At 36.4% G+C, this 21,193-nt stretch overlaps 3 protein-coding genes across 3 annotated transcripts in view; 2 read left to right on the forward strand and 1 right to left on the reverse strand.

Moving 5' to 3' along the window:
- Positions 1-805: 805 nt before the first annotated feature.
- LOC144858695 (uncharacterized) overlaps positions 806-21,193 on the reverse strand; it is a 30,962-nt gene continuing 10,574 nt past the window's right edge. Inside the window, exons 5-13 of the mRNA XM_078714791.1 lie at positions 8,612-8,837; positions 8,063-8,394; positions 6,865-7,242; positions 6,173-6,398; positions 4,514-5,755; positions 3,891-4,056; positions 3,444-3,688; positions 2,893-3,090; positions 806-2,549 (exon numbers count right to left, since the gene is read on the reverse strand). Coding sequence (XP_078570917.1) covers positions 1,661-2,549; positions 2,893-3,090; positions 3,444-3,688; positions 3,891-4,056; positions 4,514-5,755; positions 6,173-6,398; positions 6,865-7,242; positions 8,063-8,394; positions 8,612-8,837 — 3,902 coding nt within the window. The 3' untranslated portion in view covers positions 806-1,660. The remainder of the gene's footprint in view (positions 2,550-2,892; positions 3,091-3,443; positions 3,689-3,890; positions 4,057-4,513; positions 5,756-6,172; positions 6,399-6,864; positions 7,243-8,062; positions 8,395-8,611; positions 8,838-21,193) is intronic.
- Positions 10,779-12,816, forward strand: LOC144834905 (uncharacterized). Its single transcript, XM_078689889.1, has one exon. It carries the CDS (start codon positions 11,182-11,184, stop codon positions 12,400-12,402), a length of 1,221 nt encoding a protein of 406 aa, XP_078546015.1. The 5' UTR covers positions 10,779-11,181; the 3' UTR covers positions 12,403-12,816.
- LOC144834916 (polyadenylate-binding protein 4-like) lies at positions 19,950-21,009 on the forward strand. Its single transcript, XM_078689902.1, has one exon. The coding sequence runs from the start codon at positions 19,986-19,988 to the stop codon at positions 20,853-20,855; it is 870 nt and encodes a 289-aa protein (XP_078546028.1). The 5' UTR covers positions 19,950-19,985; the 3' UTR covers positions 20,856-21,009.

Below are 21,193 nucleotides of genomic sequence, written 5' to 3' on the forward strand. Positions count from 1 at the left end.
ATTGAGAACTATCGTACCTGATGCAGCCATGTTGTAAAATAATAAAGTACTTATTTCATAATTTTCTTCTGAAATTTCTGAAAATTGGAATGTATACAGATATTTGTTACCATACTAATTTACGCCGACAGGCAGGCAGGCAATTACATATTATTTATATTATCGGTATATTATTAGGATACTAAAATATTTATATTTGTATTATTCAGTGATTTCGGGTCTATATATTTACATTACCATGTGTAATGGTCGCGTGTGGCTTCCCTGGACAATTTGAGAAAGAGCTTTTTCAAAAACCTACCTCAGTAGAATTTCCCTCAGAGTACGAACACCTTAAACCACCGCCGATTAACCACAAGGTAAGTAAAATAAGTAATAAAGGACCTATGTTGAAAAAGATGCTTGAAATATGACCTTGCTGGTGAATTTTGTTGATGTGTATAGGCCTACATTTTGTATCAGAACGGTTGCTGGTAGTGACCAAAGGTCTAATTTAGGTCACGAGTTTAAAGTCCGAAATGATACTGAAAAAGAGTTTCACTATTTATTTGTTTGCCCTATACACTAACAAATATATTCAGAACGATTTACACTCGAAATGATAAAGTAAGATCAATTGTCGAATCTTCAATGTTCATGAAATGAATGTTATTTGTTAAGTGGGTACAGCTGTATCATTGCGTTTGGTTTTTATTGTGACTCATGTTGTTCACCGATCATACAGTATTTATGTTTGTTACTTTCAAAAAGCTTTTACACCCCAAAAAGAATCGGGAACAAAAGAAACAAATTGTCATAAAGAGCAATCCAAATGTTCATGTTTCTTTATTATAGAATAATAATTGTATTCGTATTTGTAACTTTATTGTTATGACCTTATATTTATATTTAAGTGCATTTTTTTTCGTTAATGGGTCTTGAGTAATAAGTAATTTCTTCTTGTAAGATCCTCTATTAATGGTAATATTACGATTTTGTTTATTGTACTATTAAAAGAAATTAACAAATGTTGAATTAACTTAACTACTGTAAAGTAAATTGATATATATATATATTCTATATAGTAAAGCACACAAATAATATTAAAGTTTACAATCATACACTTAAATAATATTAATCGATTGTTAATTTTAAGTTTGTATTTATACTTCCTTGAAAGAGATGAATAAAAAAAACTGATTTAGTTAGTGTATTTAACTGACACCATAAAATATGCTTTAGTTTTGAAAATTTATAAAAATAGCTGTGATGGCGATGGTACTAACCCTTGTCTGCACCTGCCGTTGCTGTGGATGCAGGGAAGAAATCAGGATTGGTGGTTGGTGGGGTTGATGAAAATAATGGAGATTTTAGTTACTTTGAATCTATTAACCACAATAAACAAAGAAATACACAACAAAGGAATACAAACATATTGTTTTTAACAATTGTTTTTGGAAGACATCTATATTATATATTATATTATATCTATATCATAATAGCACTAACCAGAAATGTGTTACTATATCTCCTCCTAAACCTTTTAATTCCCCTGTAGCCTTTGGGCTATCTCTGAGGATTTTACAATCAGGTCGACGTACAGAGGCTACCATATATTTACTATTTACTGTAGATGGTGCCCATTCCTTAGACGGGAAACTGCTAGTTATAGCAATTTGTATTACATACAAATACAATTTCTGTTATCTGCTTTGCTGTCCCTCCTTGGCGAACTACTTGGACTACTGTAAGATGGTTGGTTTGAACTTAAAGATCGATTGGTAGGTGGGCTATACCTGCTTGGTGAATATGGGTTGTTAGTATTAGATGGTTGGTTTGAACTTGAAGATCGGAAGAGAGGTGGGCTATACCTGCTTGCTGAGTATGAGTTGTTAGTGTAAGATGGTTGGTTTGAACTTAAAGATCGGACGGTAGGTGGGCTATACCTGCTTGGTGAATATGGGTTGTTAGTATTAGATGGTTGGTTTGAACTTGAAGATCGGACAGTAGGTGGGCTATACCTGCTTGCTGAATATGGGTTAATGTACCCTGAATGGCTGGCACTTGCTGCAGTTCTTGATGACGGGTAGGAGGTCGCACTAGATGGTTGAATGTTTGATGCTCTAGATAATGTTGTATTATGCGATGAAATGGTATATGTAATCAGATATTCTGGATAAACTTGATGGTTATCAAACACCACAAAAATACTTGGATTAGCTACATCATCTACACAAGAGTCATACATCCCCTTTGACTTATCTGCCGGGTCTTTAAACGGTGGCCGGCGCATCTCTTTTGTGCCAACTGTGTAGCTACCAACAAGAACTCTTGCAACAAACATCCTCTTCCTACCAACACTGTCTTTTTCAGCGTAATCATTGGAATACTTTGCTGACTTTGCGAAGTAAGCTCCTTGTCCATAAACATGACCAACTCGTGTCCCGCTCAAGCGAAAGTCAAAATTATCACGACAGATATCATCAACTTTATCCTGCATTGTTCCATGAAACAGTTGGAGTTCTTCAACTTTTCTACGAGAGTTTTTCTTCATCATGGTTTCCCTTTGCCTTGAGACAAAAATAAATTGTTACAAAATTGATGAAAAAAGAGTTCAGGGTCAATAGACACAATATAAAGTAGTCAGGCAAATGAAGCTATCAATATTTGGCTGCAGTGGGGAACGAATGGTCTTGGTTCGAGGCTAAAGGCCTTCTTTTAGGCTTTATTTAAAAATTCAATAACATTCATGTCATAAGATCTTATAATATGGCCCAAAAAATTAAGAAAAGTAGTAAGTACAATAACTATATAGCATTGCTATTATAAATTAGTACGTATCTTTTATACCATAACATCACTACTGTCAAAGAGTGTAACAAATTTGAATAATCATATAATTTTAATATTTACCGTGCAAATGCTTCCCAGCAGATCTCATTCTGGACTCGTTCAAGTCGAGTTATTGCTCCATCTGGAAGTGTTCTTTTAAATAATTTGGAGATTTCTCTGTATTCTTCGTTATTTGCTTCCTTAGTCACTTTTACAAGACGATGTGTTTTTGTTTTGATGGTTGTATCCCAAGTCCTTGGGAAAGTATGAGTGTGTAACCTAAGTATATAATATAACAAAAAAGGTAACAGCAGGAAAGAGTGAAATGAATTTCCCTGGTAAGAGTAAACTACTTGGCTACAGGTTGAGTACTTGGGAAGTACAGTAAATGTTTGTTATTGCACACTTCCATACACAAGGTTATGGGTTGGGAGTACTGGATCAACATAACCAGAATTTGTAGGCCTACTGAGAATATTTTAAACTACTGGGGTAGTGCATAATGGGGGAGAGTACCCGCTATAGAATGAAACATAGTAGTATGTGGTAGTAAATACCTGCGTATGATCTAGGAGAAATGATTAATTCTGACTTCAGAAATACGAATAAAATTAACAATTAGTTTTTTTTACCAAGGTTTTTCTTTTCTATACTTTTCAACATCCTTTGGTTTTATCTGTCTGACTGGTCTTCGACAAACAGATCTTCTGGTATGGTATCTATCATTGGTTTGGCTCATGGCAGAGAAGTCCAAAGTGTAGTTTTGATTGCCAGCCTTGAATTTAACGCTGGAACTTCCATTTTCATTTTTATAAGCTTTAAACAAACTTTCAAAATCTGAACTTTCTTTGTCTGATCGTGCACTCTGCTTGGTATTCTAATTAAAAATGGAAATTGATCTTGTTTTAATCATGTTCTAATATATAAAATACTGTACTGTATGCTGGAGCATGAATAGCAATCTTTCCCTGCTCCTGCACTATTCTTCCCTGCACTATTTACTGTAGTTACTTGCCTACTGCTCTCTTTGTTTGTTGGTTGAGGAGTGTTGAGAAGACGAAATATTTAAACAAGCCTACCTGTTCGCTATATTCAATCCACTTTCCACATTCATCCTGCCAATACCAAGACCACGGAGATACCAGATAGGCATCAGAAACATCTTCATCACCTTTGACTTCCAGTCGCTCAACTGAAATAAGGTCTAACCCATCAGATGCAAGCATGCTATCAAAACACACATCCCTTTTTTAAAAAGAAGAAGAGTAATAGCCATTAATTTCAAAATTCAAATTTTCAAATACAAAAAAAACAACTGCATATAATTCTTATAACTAAAGTAGATCAAACAGGATGAACTTAGTGATTGTAGTCAGCAAGCAATATATTTGTTAATATGGAATGTATTTTGCATATATAAAAACAAAACTTGAACTACAATTTTCTTTGCAGCTGCTTATTTTGTGCTTCTATTTCATCAACACTATTATTATAAATTACAATCTCATAATTTAAACTTCTACACTATCAAACTTTATGTTACAAAAAATGTGCCCATATACTGTATAGACATGATGATATCATATCATATCACTAACATATTTGGGCATATCACTACCATATTTGGGCACATCACACTTTTGTGTCAACTAGTTTGATAAAGTGTAGACAGGGCTTAAGCAATAAAGAGGCCAAAACTTACATGGTAGTATTGACAGGAAACTGAGGACAATCAGTGATTTCTCCACAAAATCCTTCTTCCACTTTCAGATTTGATCTATCATCAAAATCAACCCACCTATCATTAATGGACATTTGCCATTGGTAAGGAAGATCAGAATGCATTCTCTGACACATACTGCCACTACTGCAGTTTCCTTTCAGGTAGTCCTTGCAAATTTCTCTCATTTTCACTTGTAATGGACCTTTTGTGAATTTGGCAATACCAGTTTCTTTTTTGTTACTAGGTAGTGACTGAACTTGCTTTGCAGAATCTACCTGGAAATTAAGGTTTGTTGAAGGAATTTTTGGACTTAGACTGTATGTGTATGTGTTCCTTTCTTCATTGCTTCTACTACTATATAGTGGTTGAACTTGACTTGTAGAAACGAATGCAGAGTGGATAACTGACTTTTCTTCCAACAGATTAGTTGCAATGTCATATTGCAATGGTTTAACTGCAGTCATTACCGAAGACATTTGTTTTTCTTGGAAATTGTCCTGTTTCTGGTATGGTGCATGTTGTGTAATCATTTCTCCTTTGGTACTAGGTAGTGGTTGAACTTGGTATGACTTCTGTTGTATCTGATTACTTGCAACACATTGTGTTGATTGTTTAGCTGCAGTCATTACTGAAGACTTCTTTAGAATATCTTGGAAATTGTCCTGTTTCTGGTATGGTGCATGTTGTGTAATCCTTTCTTCTTTGGTACTAGGTAGTGGTTGAACTTGGTATGACTTCTGTTGTATCTGATTACTTGCAACATATTGTGTTGATGGCTTAGCTGCAGTCATTACCGAAGAACTCTTAGGCATATCTTGGACGTTTGATTTAAATGGAGCAAAATTGTGTTTTGAGCTTGTTTGTCTAACAATTTGTTCTGGTTTATGAGTAAAAGTATCTCTTCTTGAGTACTCTTGAGAAACGAAATCCCTATGAGTATTTAATATAGGAGAGATAGGTGGACTGATTTCTGGACTTTCTTCTTCATCAATGCACTCTTCCTGACTACATTGATTATCTTCTCCATCACTCTGCAAGATCTCAAGATCAGGTCGATAGATTTCCTGATGGCGCTCTTTGATCAAGCGGATGACATCATCCGAGCTATAGTCAAGACTAATTTGAAACCTCTTCAGTAATTCCACATTAGACTCTATTTGATAGATGTCATGGGCAAACTTGCATCTTTTTCCATAGCTGCAAGTTTCCATCACAAAATTTCTGAAAAGCAGAATTATTATTTTGTAACATTACATGATTCTAATTATCATGAGAAAGGAAACCTAGTGTTATTGTCATTGTCATTCAATCTGTCTTTTATTTCAATCACTTTTGGAAAATCTGCTGAAAGAGCTATTATCTACTATATAAATATAGCCATATTAACATTACAAATTGTAGGAAATGTTGGAATAACTCCTTAGATATACAGTTTACCATCATCAAGTCATACATAGATATCACTAACATAATAGGCTGTGCTTCTACAATTCAGTATTAAAAAGCTTGAAAACTCCAGTATACAAACTTAAGGCTTCACCACATTCAAATGATATTATTTGTTCTGTTATCATCACCTTACTATTTGTATTGGTCAGTGGTGGCAACATTGATTTTACTACTGTGAAATACTCTTACCTGCATATATGTAGAAACCTGCAGCGTTCCTTGCCACAGCCAATGTTTCTTCTGTATTGTCCACAGAATTCTGGAACTGTAAACTGTGGACATTTCCACCGAAGTAGAGTTTTCAACTCCTCATGTCTTAGAAAAGCAATGCCAAAGTTTTTTAAAACTTGGTTGTTGTAATCCGATCGAAAATCATGACTTTTTCTGTGTTGCCGTCCAAACCAGCAGCAAGAGCCTTATAATGAGAAGAATAAAATTACATACAATTTTTAAAAAAAGAAATGACAAACAATGACACTAACCATCAGTTAAGTCAATAACATGATACAGGCACCACATGTGATAAACATGAGATGCTATACTAGCGAATATTCCTATGATACTGGGTAAAATATTAAATAAAGCACTGAAAATCGGGTACATTGTGCAGCAAGGTATAAAATTAAAATATTGTTATACCTCTTTGCACTGAGAGTGATCCTTCTTTGAGTATTACTTTATGTACTGTATTGAAATACCAAAAGACTAGAGTAAAGTTTAACAGACTTTAGATTTGCATGTGAGAGGAACAGGGGTTTTGTGGTCTTCCTCCAGAAACAAAAATTCTATTGAAGCCCGGAGGGAACTAGGGGTACTTTTGATTTTGATTTTTGTTTTGGGGTGGAGAACATGTTTAGGTGGGTTAATACAAACTACCGTACCTGTAGCAAAGTAACCACACAGGTGTAAATCCGTGCAGTCATCGGTGCATTCATTCTTTTGATATGTTTGACAAATATTAACTTGGGTGTACACTTCGATATCAACATTACCATCTTCATAGTCTATGAACTTAAAATGGTAATTCTCATGATCAAGGTCTGATATGATGTTTTCCAAACTTCCTAGATCGGGTGAAATCTTTCCAACTTTCTCTCTAAGGTCTTGCGCTGAAATACTACCACCATTTTGACAGACTACTTGCAGTGATCTCTCAGCCACAGAAGATTTACTCGTGAGACATTCTTCTTTCTTTCTTCTATTATAATCACGGCGACGACCACGATGGCGATGTCTGTGCCTTTGTCTAGTGTTGGAAGCTAATTAGAAATAAAATTAAATTTTAATAAGGATTTATCTATATGGTATAAGTGAGTCAAATGGCTGAGCAGTTAAGGTAGGGGCTCTGCTTACTGTATCTAAAAGATCCAACAATATCGGTATGGGTTCGAGGCCGAACTGCTCCGAGTCCTGGTGGTGGAACAAGTCTTCACGGATAAGACTATAAAAAAACGTAGCTCCAGTGTACACGGTGAACCCAGTTCATTATTCGAGATGAGTAGTGGGATTACCCTGGTGAACTGGTTCACGTAATAGCCCCTGTACAGGGGGATTAACAACTATCTGGTAGGATTGATGGATTGATTGATTTATTATTGGCAATCCTTGCCACATGTACTTAAATACATAAAATTAAAAAAATAAAAATAAAACAATATTTAAATTTTGCTGCCGGTGTGTATATCATTTTGTCTAAAAGAAAGAAAAATTTAAAAACGGAATATATTATATTACCATAGAGGACGCTATATTTTAAAAACTACCTAACAATAGATGGCAATATTTTAAAAATATCTAGCATCAGCATCTATTGTAAACAATGGGTAAGCCAGGCACTCCAAGCGTGGCATAATGCTGACGTGTATTGTGATGGTTACGCATTTTCTTAGTTGTAAAACCTAAATGATAAATTTATGCACCTTTAGTGGGAAATGGCAAGAAATCTCTCAAAATTTCGGGAATCACCTGTGATTTACTTTGTATGATTAATTCATAGTTTTTTATGTCACTGCACTTCATTTATAATGTTTTTCTCAAATTAGCTGTTTTGTTTGTAAAATGATAGTATACGTAACTTACCTCCCTGATATAACTCATTAGTAGAACTAGATACAATGCTTTCTCTATCGTCATCGCTGCTGTTTTCTTGGCTGTATTGGCTTTCTTCCTCACCGCTGTGTTCTCCAAAACTGTATTCGCTCTCAGTTTTTGCACATTCAGCCTGAAGCACCTCAACATCAGGACGATAGAATCCTTCATGGCGCTCTTTAATCAGGCGGATTATATCATCAGAACTGTTACCCAGTCTAATTCCAAAATGCTTCAATAATTGGGTGTTAGATCCGTCATGGTAAATGTCATGGTCAAACTTACATCGTGCTCCGAATTTGCAAGTTTCCATAACATGATTTCTGAAATGCAAAGAGGGCATGAGAAAAGTTGCATATACTGTACAACTTAATTGTAAATTGGGCAATATCTGTTTCGGTAAAAGAACCTAGTATTAAGGTTCTAACACTATACAGTTGGCCCCACAGACAGACAAGAAGCACAATCCAAGCAATCGCTGGGTGGTTTAAAGTTTCTTTATTTCAGCTTAAAGAATTTATAAAAATCAGTTATTCTTACTTGCAAAGATGTAGAAATCTGCAATTATGCTTGCCACAACCTGTATTACTGCGGTATTTTCCACAGAAATCTGGAACAGTAAAATGTGGCCAGGCCCATCGAAATAGCACACTTGCCTGTTCTTGGGACAAGAAGGCAATTTTAAAGTTCCTTAACACCTGCTTGTTGTGATCTGATCTATAATGATGAGTTTTGCTACAATTTCGTTCAAACCAGCAGAAAGAACCTTTAATAAAAGAACACATTTAGTTGCTCTTTCCTTACCAAGAACATGGTTAAATTTCTGGCCCAGTGCCAGAGAATACCAGAAATGTTCAGTTTAGACATGTTGTTTTGCATTTTTTAAAGTCTCAAACTTTAAAGTTTTGATTACAGATCATATTAATAGGCCTTTAATTAGTTAATAGTTTTTAATACACAATTACTGGGGAAGTTTCTTTGAATATCCACATTTTTGCTTCGTTAACAACTGTACAATTTTCATACATATTTTTAAATAACAAATGAAAAAAATTAATAACAAAACAATAGACTCATGCCAATTATAAACCGTACCTGTAGCAACGTAACCACATAGGTGTAAATCTGAGCAAGTATCACCTTTCCTACATTCACCATTCTTTTGGTAGGAAGCGCAGATCTTAACTTGAGTGAAGACTTGAACATCAGTGCTACCATCTTCATGGTCTACCAAGTTAAAATGGTAATACTCATGATCCAGATGTGATATCATGTATTCAAAACTTTCTAGATCAGGTGAAATCTTTCCAACTTTCGCTTCAAGATCTTCAAAAGAAATACTACCACCATGTTCGCAGACTGTCTTCAAAGCTTTCTCTATCACGTTCAATTTGCTTGTTAAACATTTTTGTTTATTTGTTTGACCACCCCGCCCACGACCGCCACGCCCACGACCGCCACGCCCACGACTGCCACGCCCACGACTGCCACGCCCACGACTGCCACGCCAACTTTTTATGTTGTCTGCCATTGCTAAAAAGTAATAAAGAAAAGTATAAAATAATAAGTTATAAATAATATACTCAGACCAACTTTTATTTTATAATTATAATAATCTCAAATTGCAATATCCAGCTCCGGCTCCAGTTCAGGTTTGCGCCAGTTGCCCATAGGCCTATTACGCATCAGCGACATTCATATTAATTAAGTGAAATGACTGGCGCATAGCTGAGTGAAGAGTCGTAAAAAAAACGAAACATTGAAATACGATTTTATTTGCCGGAGGGGAAATCCAGGGGAGGGAGTGTTGTACCTCTGGTGTTATTACCCCATCCAGCCCCCTCCCCCTCCTCCCTCTGTTCTTTCTATTGTGCCATTCCTACAAAAACAAATATAGTCACAGAGTGATCTATTGATCATGGGAAGGTAATTCCAAACCAGGCTAAACGGACGGTTTTAATCCCCTCCCCCACCACCCAGCAAATAGCCGAAAGTACAGCAGGCCTAGTCCCAGTCTTTTAGCCCCGCACAGCATCAGAAAGCAGAAACCTTGTGTCTCTGATAGGTCGTGTAAAACGAATGTGCAACATTAATGAACATGGCCTAGGCCTAGGCCTATAATATAGGCTATTTATATGATCAAAAAAATAACATTTACATTACAAGGCCAGGCCTCTGTGCAGTAACGGGGAGAGAAAGAGTCCGTTAATTCTGTACTCTAAATAACCAAATTATATTCAACCTACCTTTCACATTAACTAAAAACTAAGAAGCAACCAATGCCAGCCAATGTGGTCGCGTAAGCCTACTATCTAAATCTGGGCCTAAACTAACACAGCCTCGTTCACATCATCAGGTCTAATCTAATCGGTTGTTTGCGCCTAGCCTGCAACGACCTGGAAAAAGAGTGTGTGACGTAACCGGGGAATTTCCAAAATCTTCTTATCATTAATCAATCACCATACGACGGTACTACGACGGATGGTGCCTCGCTCTGGTGGATTGATCGGATACAAAATCAACATAACAAACACTCTGTATATTTAATTTATCTACATTATGATAATAACATAGTCATTGAATACGTTATGCTTCATCTGGCAGCAAATCGTAGAAATATATAGCTCAGGAGTGTTGTAGTTACGGTCACTATGAATCATTCTCCATATATATCATGTGACTAAAATGGAAATTCCAGTTTCGCGTTCTGTAAATAAATGTTTTTTATAGCTACTATAACAAAATATTTGACTCTTAAGATAATTACTTCAGTGGAAATTCCAATTTCTCACATCGTGCAACAAAAAATTGTTCATGTTGTTCGGACTAGGCCTATTATTCTCATATACGATAGGCCTGTAAGCCCTGCAGCTACTTGATGTGAAAATTCCACAATCTGGTCGGACTCTGAGATTTTATATCTGGACCTAACAGGTAGCAATAGCTAAATATTACGTCAGTGGAAATTCCACGTTCTCGCGATAGGCTGAATATGTTACTCAGATCACCTCATCTATACGGGATCTATCAAACGGTATTTGACTGTTATTTCTAGAGCTTATAGAACAGAATAATTATATTAACATTTTCACCAGAGAGCGGCACATCAGATGGAAGGATTTGGACAACCTGTTTTGCTTCTCATGAAGCAAGGGGTCCATAGAATATTACTGTACACCGACAGGCATGACGAACTGGCCATGGCCGAATGCATGCAGGAACTTGTCAACTGTTATAAACCCTCATCGCTTTATGAAGGTGACGGAGATGTAGATTTTGACGATCCTGCGTATCAAGCCTGTTATGTGTTTCTCTATTTTCCCGCCTTATGCTATGGTATCTTCGACAGTCTACAACAATTCTACTTTGACATGCATTTAAACATGCTATTAGAAAGAGTTTCCCTTCGTCGCTGTCTTAATGTCTGCGCTTTGGGTGGAGGACCCGGAACAGACTTGTTTGGTGTCAGGATGTTTCTCAACAGTAGAGGTTATAAAGATATTCGGATTACTGCGACTGTTCTTGATAGACATTCCAGCTGGGATGTTGCTTTTGAATGCTTACTAGCAAGCCTAGATCAGCAACCACAGTTATCAGCTGGTTATCTTCATTTTGAAGCCAGTAGTAGACGTGTTGCATCTGAACATCTTAAAGCCATAGCTAAGGCAGATCTGATCACATGTAGCAAGTTTGTATCGGCTATAAAGGCACTACCAAATGCACGACATACACTCAAAGAATTACTAAGCCATGCTAAACCAGGTGCCTACATATTCTATTTGGAAAATTCAAAAGGTGGTAACACAGAGTTTTTTAGTTCTGTTGCTAGGCAGGCAAACTTTGTTGAGGTTGCTACCATTGATCGAGGTGAGGAGAATCCGTATCAGCTGCCCAGGGCAGAACAATCTTGGCAGATAAAAGAGTTGTCCCAATTGTTTAACTTCAGTTCACAGCGTAACCTACGAGTAAAATGTATATTATGGCGAAAGACTGGTCAGATACCCGCTGTTTCACCATGCAGTGATGGGAGAAGCTATACAAGATTTGGACATGATTCAGCAAGGCAAACAGTACCTGACCATCATGCCATTACAATTCCTTCAGCAAACTATCAAGCTCAAAGAAAAGCCAGATTAGAAGCGTTAAGACAACAACAACTGCAAGCACATAGACAATTATCTAACCAGTATATTACAGGTTATTATCCAGACACTCAAAGATACCAACGTCCAGAAGAGCGAGGTCGCCAAGAAGCAGAATCACGACAGCGGCGAAGAACAGAAGTTCAACAGTCGCGTTCCGCAACAACATGCCCATGTATTTTGCTGTAACTTGATTTATTTTAATGAATGCAGTGGTGCTGTAACGTCCTCCGGATCGACTGTCAGCAATGTAAATTTGTACTAATAATAGTGACAGTTTGAAATGTGACTTGTGACTTGTGAATTTGATTATGTAATACAGCACACCATATGCATAAGCTAGAGCCAGTGGAGCAGCCTTCAACAATGAAGTTTGCTCATATTTGGAAGAAGAAAATTAATGACCAATCACAACCTATATAATTGCACGTTAACTACATTATATTGTCTGATAAATTTTTGAAACTATTTAATACATACAGAAGATGTATTTAATTTGTAATGGTATGTTATATATACATGTATGTATTACGACATTATTACTTATTAATTTTATGTAATTTATAAACATCCATGTGAAACAATAAACTAAAAAACCTAAAATATGTGCCAGCGGTTTATTTTCTTTTTTTTTTATATTAGCACTAAGTGAAAGAAAAATCTAAGGATATTAAGTAAATATTTAAATAAGCCTAATCCAGATAAACATCGTTAGATTATTTGGATTACATGCACCATTCATCTAAGAATTTGTGTAGCCGATATTATAAATTACTGTACATGAAAAGAGGATGGGAGGCAGCGCTCCCCTTAAATTTAAGTTAAAATTATTTGTACCAATTTAATTATTATATTATATATATATATAAATTTATTACAAAATTGTACAATTTTAACTTTTTTTATGTAATTTACTAGTGTATGAAAGAACTATTTTGAACTTTGAGTGTTTTAATATTAAGCGTACAGTATAGGGAAAGAACAAATAGACTTTATAATAATCATATTAATTAAATATTTAGATATGCACGATTCAGATAAGAATCGATAGATTAGGCCTATACATTATAAGTAAATGTACAGGCATTACAAACCCCACGGTGATATACTGATTGACTGACTGAAAATTAATTAGTGAAAAGGTAAAGACGAGGAAATCTGTGAAAATGAGATAAAACCGCCCAACCGAGATTCGAACCCGGAACCTTCTATTTGATTTTGATGATCATAGTGCTACTCCATTGACAAGCAGAAAACTACATTTTCATCGTGTTAATAGATTTTTAGAAGAATTCCTCTAAAAGTTTTCAATTACAGTATTCAAATCATAAAATAGTAGTAATGACAATAATAACTATAGTAATTATAACCACAATTTTAAATGTAAATAAGTATATGTTTGTATGATGTAGTTAAGCGGATATTAGCCCTTGATGGCATTTGCAGCAATAAATAAATTGAATTGAATTGAAAAGAAAACTATAATAGGCCTAATCACACGCAGTACGGTATATGGTTCAAAAGATCACTTTAGAACTGGGCGATGTTTATTCTAAACGATGAAAAGGTACACCCCCTCGGCTTCAAGTGAAGGGTAGCCTTGAATAGTCGGCCTTTTATGTATTCTATGCTGATTTATAAGTAGTCCTATTATTTGAGTTCAAATCAATATCTTGTCTAGCCAGACCATACTACGTCATGTATTCCTGGCTCCCCCACCTCTACACAGTTTTGATGGTTTCTATGGTCAAGCAGGGAAGAGTTAAATTACACATTTCACACTTCCCTGGTCCAGGCAAGGCTATTTGATAGTCTTCCACGGCCCAGGTAGTTTGTAGCTATCATACATTGTGTGTGTATTGTTTTCCTTATAATAGAGATCAACCAATCATAATCACTTTATGAAATACATACCTACATTTTGAAAAGGACAGTCACATGACCAGTATATTCTAAGAACTAACCCATATTGTCAATTACAATTCTTTTTAACTTATAATGTTTTTTAAGCTTAAATTCTGAATGTTTACTGCCGATTTGTCTGTCGGTATCGATCGCGTTATATAAGTAGGCATATTGTAATGAATTGTAACATTGTTATGATCGCATGCATGGCTAACTTGTCATGACTTCTAAAAATAGTAATGACTAATGTTTGGAAATTTCTAAACGTTAGTTATCATCATATTACACATCTTACATACTACTGCATACGCAACCCATAGGCCTACCACTGAAAAATGGATAATTACCAGACTTGGCCTCTAGGCAAACCTGTTCTGATTCTTATAAAGTATGGAGTACATGACATTTTAAGGTATTCCAACAAAAGTCGTGATGAACTGGCTAATTGCATTAAACAACTATGTAACGCTTATAAAGGCTCATCACTGAAAGATGGTGGCGGAGATGTAGATTTTGACGATCCTGCGTACCAAGCATGTTACGTGTTTCTCTATTTTCCCGTATTATGTCATGGTATTGCCGACAGTCTACAACAATGTTTCGATCACAGGCATTTAAACACTCTATTGGACATTATTTCACGTCGTGGCTGTCTTAATGTCTGCGCTTTGGGTGGAGGCCCGGGAACGGACTTATTTGGTGTTAAGATGTTTCTCAACAGTAACGGTTATACAGATGTTATGATTCGTGCGACTGTTTTTGATCGACATCCCAATTGGGAAATTGCCTTTAAATGTTTATCATCAAGTTTAGGTGGAAAATCTAGCTTATCGGTTGACTATCTTCATTTTGAAGTCGGTATTACAGGATATATTTCACATGATCATGTAAAAGCCATATCTAGTGCAGATCTGATTACATGTAGTAAGTTTGTATCGGCTATAAAGGCACTACCGAATTCACAACAGACACTCCTAAGACTTCTAAACCAAGCTAAACCAGGTGCCTTTATTTTCTATTTAGAAAATTCAAAAGGAGATAACACGGAATTTTTTAGTTCTGTTGCTCGTCATGCACAATTTATTGAGGTTTACAGCATTGATCAAGGTGAAGAAAATTCATACCGGTTGCCCAACACAGAACAGTCATGGCATATAAAAGAGTTATCCAAATATTTTAAATTTAGTTCACAGCTTAAACTACGAGTAAAATGTATGTTATGGCGAAAGACTCATCAGATACCTGCTGTTTCACCATGCAGTGGAGGGAGAAATTTCAGCTATATAAATCAGTATCCTGCTTTATATTATTCAGGCAATTTGGGTGCAAAACAAGCAATACTACCTAACCAAACCCAGAACTACATTCCTCAGAAGACAAATGTGCTCACATCACCTACACTATCGCAGCCTCCTAGAGATTGGAGAATTCCCATCCACAAAAGTCAGCAATATAATATTTCTGCAAGGCAACCATTCAGCAGTTATGTGATCTCTTCTGAAAGCAATGATCGTTATGATAGGGTTTCACTTGAATCAAAAGAAAATTCCAGAACATATAAGTTGAACACAGTAGGCCTACAGCAGCCAGGTGGACAAAAAGACCGTCCTCTAGCCATGTTGACTGCTAATTGGGAAAGAACACTGACATCACCAACAAGTTCCTCTGTGTATTCCATTGAAAAAAAACCAACAATACTAAAAACACAAAGAAAGGCCGCTTCCCATCCTGTAAGCACGTCGACTGTTAATATCAAAGAGTATGACAAGGAGAGAGTACTGGCATCACCGTTGAGCTCTACAAAGTATTCCGTTGGGTCACGTATTGAAGCTGCAGCAGAAAGATCAGCAATACTAAAACCGCAACGAAAAACAGCTTCCCATCCTGTAACCACGTCGACTGCTAATATCAAAGGTTATAATCTGGACAGAGTATTGGCATCAACAAGTTCCTCGATGTATTCCACTAGGTCGGGTATTCAAAAGCAAAAACCAGAAATAAAACCACAAAACAAAATAACAAATCTTGTAACCACGCCGACTGCTGACAAAAAATGTTATAACATGGACAGAGTACTGGCATCACCAACAAGTTCCTCAATGTATTCCACTATATCAGATATTCAAAAGCCAAAACCAGAAACGGTAAAACCACAAAACAAAATGATAGATGCGCAAGCAGTGTCCAACTACTCTATTGCCTCTTTATATGTTGGAGATTTGAATCCTGAAGTTACAGAAGCTATGCTTTTTGAAAAATTCTCAACAGCTGGACCAATTTTATCCGTACGCGTTTGTCGTGATGCCATCACCAGACGTTCCCTTGGCTACGCACATGTCAATTTTCAAAAAGCCGCAGATGCAGAAAGAGCCCTAAACACAATGAAATTTGATACTATCGAAGGGCGCCCAATCCGTATTACGTGGCCTCTACGTACTGCCATGGAATACGTCTTCATTAAGAACTTGGACAAGTCAATTGATAACAAAGCTCTGTATGATACATTTTCAGCATTTGGCAAGATTTTGTCTTGTAAGATTCTATGTGATGAAAATAATGAATCAAAAGGCTATGGGTTTATCCGGTTTGAGAAAGACGATGATGCCTCAACGGCTATACGTATAGTCAACGGCATGTTGCTTAGTGGCAAAAAAGTGTATGTAGGTCATTTGATTCCTCGTCAAGCCAGAGATGCCAACATAGCTGATAAGATAAAGAGTTACACAACTTCCTTTACGTATTCTATTCGATCAGGTATTGAAAAGCAAAAATCAGAAAAAACAGAAGGTAAAACAACTTATTATCCTGTAACCACGTCGAGTACTAATAGCAAAGGTTATACAACATCACCAACAAGTTCCTCAATGTCCTCCGTTGGGTCAGTTTTGAAAACACAAAAACCAGAAATAAAAATACAAAACAAAACAACGCATCTTGTAACCACGTCGAGTACTAATAGCAAAGGCTATATGACATCACCAACACGTTTCTCGATGTCCTCCGTTGGGTCAGTTGTTAAAGCACAAAAACCAGAAATAAAACCACAAAGCAAACCAACGCATCCTGTAACTCTGTCGGCTACTAATAGAACAAGTTATAACATGGACAGAGTACAGGCATCACCAACAAGGTCCTCACTGTATTCCACTATGTCAGATATTCCAAAGCAAAAACCAGAAATAAAACCACAAATCCAACCAACGCATCCTGTAACTTTGTCGACTATTAATAGAACAAGTTATAACATGGACAGAGTACTGGCATCACTAACAAGTTCCTCACTGTATTCCACTATGTCAGATATTCCAAAGCAAAAACCAGAAATAAAACCACAAATCAAACCAACGCATCCTGTAACTTTGTCGACTACTAATAGAACAAGTTATAACATGGACAGAGTACTGGCATCACCAACAAGTTCCTCACTGTATTCCACTATGTCAGATATTCAAAAGCCAAAACCAGAAATAAAACCACAAATCAAACCAACGCATCCTGTAACTTTGTCGACTACTAATAGAACAAGTTATAACATGGACAGAGTACTGGCATCACCAACAAGTTCCTCACTGTATTCCACTATGTCAGATATTCCAAAGCAAAAACCAGAAATAAAACCACAAATCAAACCAACGCATCCTGTAACTTTGTCGACTACTAATAGAACAAGTTATAACATGGACAGAGTACTGGCATCACCAACAAGTTCCTCACTGTATTCCACTATGTCAGATATTCCAAAGCAAAAACCAGAAATAAAACCACAAATCAAACCAACGCATCCTGTAACTTTGTCGACTACTAATAGAACAAGTTATAACATGGACAGAGTACTGGCATCATCAACAAGTTCCTCACTGTATTCCACTATGTCAAATATTCGAAAGCAAAAACCAGAAATAAAACCACAAATCAAACCAACGCATCCTGTAACTTTGTCGACTACTAATAGAACAAGTTATAACATGGACAGAGTACTGGTATCACCAAGTTCCTCACTGTATTCCACTAGATCAGATATTCCAAAGCAAAAACCAGAAATAAAACCACAAATCAAACCAACGCATCCTGTAACTTTGTCGACTATTAATAGAACAAGTTATAACATGGACAGAGTACTGGCATCACTAACAAGTTCCTCACTGTATTCCACTATGTCAGATATTCCAAAGCAAAAACCAGAAATAAAACCACAAATCAAACCAACGCATCCTGTAACTTTGTCGACTACTAATAGAACAAGTTATAACATGGACAGAGTACTGGCATCACCAACAAGTTCCTCACTGTATTCCACTATGTCAGATATTCAAAAGCCAAAACCAGAAATAAAACCACAAATCAAACCAACGCATCCTGTAACTTTGTCGACTACTAATAGAACAAGTTATAACATGGACAGAGTACTGGCATCACCAACAAGTTCCTCACTGTATTCCACTATGTCAGATATTCCAAAGCAAAAACCAGAAATAAAACCACAAATCAAACCAACGCATCCTGTAACTTTGTCGACTACTAATAGAACAAGTTATAACATGGACAGAGTACTGGCATCACCAACAAGTTCCTCACTGTATTCCACTATGTCAGATATTCCAAAGCAAAAACCAGAAATAAAACCACAAATCAAACCAACGCATCCTGTAACTTTGTCGACTACTAATAGAACAAGTTATAACATGGACAGAGTACTGGCATCATCAACAAGTTCCTCACTGTATTCCACTATGTCAAATATTCGAAAGCAAAAACCAGAAATAAAACCACAAATCAAACCAACGCATCCTGTAACTTTGTCGACTACTAATAGAACAAGTTATAACATGGACAGAGTACTGGTATCACCAAGTTCCTCACTGTATTCCACTAGATCAGATATTCCAAAGCAAAAACCAGAAATAAAACCACAAATCAAACCAACGCATCCTGTAACTTTGTCGACTACTAATAGAACAAGTTATAACATGAACAGAGTACTGGCATCATCAACAAGTTCCTCACTGTATTCCACTATGTCAAATATTCCAAAGCAAAAACCACAAATAAAACCACAAATCAAAACAACGCATCCTGTAACTTTGTCGACTACTAATAGAACAAGTTATAACATGGACAGAGTACTGGCATCACCAACAAGTTCCTCACTGTATTCCACTATGTCAGATATTCCAAAGCAAAAACTAGAAATAAAACCACAAATCAAACCAACGCATCCTGTAACTTTGTCGACTACTAATAGACCAAGTTATAACATGGACAGAGTACTGGCATCACCAACAAGTTCCTCACTGTATTCCACTATGTCAGATATTCAAAAGCCAAAACCAGAAATCAAACCAATGCACCCTGTAACTTTGTCGACTACTAATAGAACAAGTTATAACATGGACAGAGTACTGGCATCACCAACAAGTTCCTCACTGTATTCCACTATGTCAGATATTCAAAAGCCAAAACCAGAAATAAAACCACAAATCAAACTAACGCATCCTGTAACTTTGTCGAGTACTAATAGAACAAGTTATAACATGGACAGAGTACTGGCATCACCAACAAGTTCCTCACTGTATTCCACTATGTCAGATATTCCAAAGCAAAAACCAGAAATAAAACCACAAATCAAACCAACGCATCCTGTAACTTTGTCGACTACTAATAGAACAAGTTATAACATGGACAGAGTACTGGCATCACCAACAAGTTCCTCACTGTATTTCACTAGATCAGATATTCAAAAGCCAAAACCAGAAATAAAACAACAACTCAAACCAACGCATCCTGTAACTTTGTCGACTACTAATAGAACAAGTTATAACATGGACAGAGTACTGGCATCACCAACAAGTTCCTCACTGTATTCCACTATGTCAGATATTCAAAAGCCAAAACCAGAAATAAAACCACAAAACAAAATGATAAATGCACAAGAAGTGTCCAACTACTGTATTGCCTCTTTATATGTTGGAGATTTGAGTCCTGAAGTTACAGAAGCTATGCTTTTTGAAAAATTCTCAACAGCTGGGCCCATTTTATCCGTACGCGTTTGTCGTGATGCCATCACCAGACGTTCTCTTGGCTACGCACATGTCAATTTTCAAAAAGCCGCAGATGCAGAAAGAGCCCTAAACACAATGAACTTTGATGCTATCAAAGGGCGCCCAATCCGTATTACGTGGTCTCAACGGGATCCAACTTTACGTCGTACTGGCATGAAATACGTTTTTGTTAAAAACTTGGACAAGTCAATTGATAACAAAGCTCTGTATGATACATTTTCAGTATTTGGTAACATTTTGTCTTGTAATATTCAATGTGATGAATACAATGAGTCAAAAGGCTATGGGTTTATCCGATTTAAAAGTGAAGATGCTGCCTCAGAGGCTGTACGTAAAGTCAACGGCATGTTGCTCAATGGCAAAAAAGTGTATGTAGGTCATTGGATTCCTCGTAAAGCCAGAGATGCAGACATGGCTGATAAAATAAAAACTTGCACAAACGTTTATATCAAGAACCTGAACATTGATATTACAGATGATCAACTGGTTGAAATGTTTAGTAAATATGGAAAAATCATCAGTGCTAAAGTGATGCGTGATGAAAATTCAAAGAGCAGAGGCTTCGGTTTTGTAAGCTTTGAAGACCATGATACTGCATCGAAGGCTATTCAAGATATGAACAATTTTGATTTGGGCCTAAAGGTATTGTATGTTGGACACGCTCCAAAGAAGGTTTAAGGACAACCAGAACTTAAACAAAATGATTAAACAATGTTCTCATTTGTATAAAGTCACTACAGAACTTTTCATCCAGTGCAGTAACCACGTCGAACTATAATGTTATAACATGCATGAACAGAGCACCTGAGTGGCATCCACAATCTATTTTACATCCACCATGTATTCGACTAGGTCAGGTATTGAAGCACAAAGACCAGAAATACTAAAACGACAAAGCAAAGCATCCTAGTGATTATAACCACATCAATGTATAATAGCAAAGGTACTGCATCATCAACAAGTTCCTCAATTCCAGATATCGAAGCACAAATACTAGAAATAATAAAACCACAAAT

The sequence above is a fragment of the Antedon bifida genome, chromosome 2 (assembly GCF_963402885.1).
Source record: "Antedon bifida chromosome 2, ecAntBifi1.1, whole genome shotgun sequence".
Lineage (NCBI taxonomy): Eukaryota > Metazoa > Echinodermata > Crinoidea > Comatulida > Antedonidae > Antedon > Antedon bifida.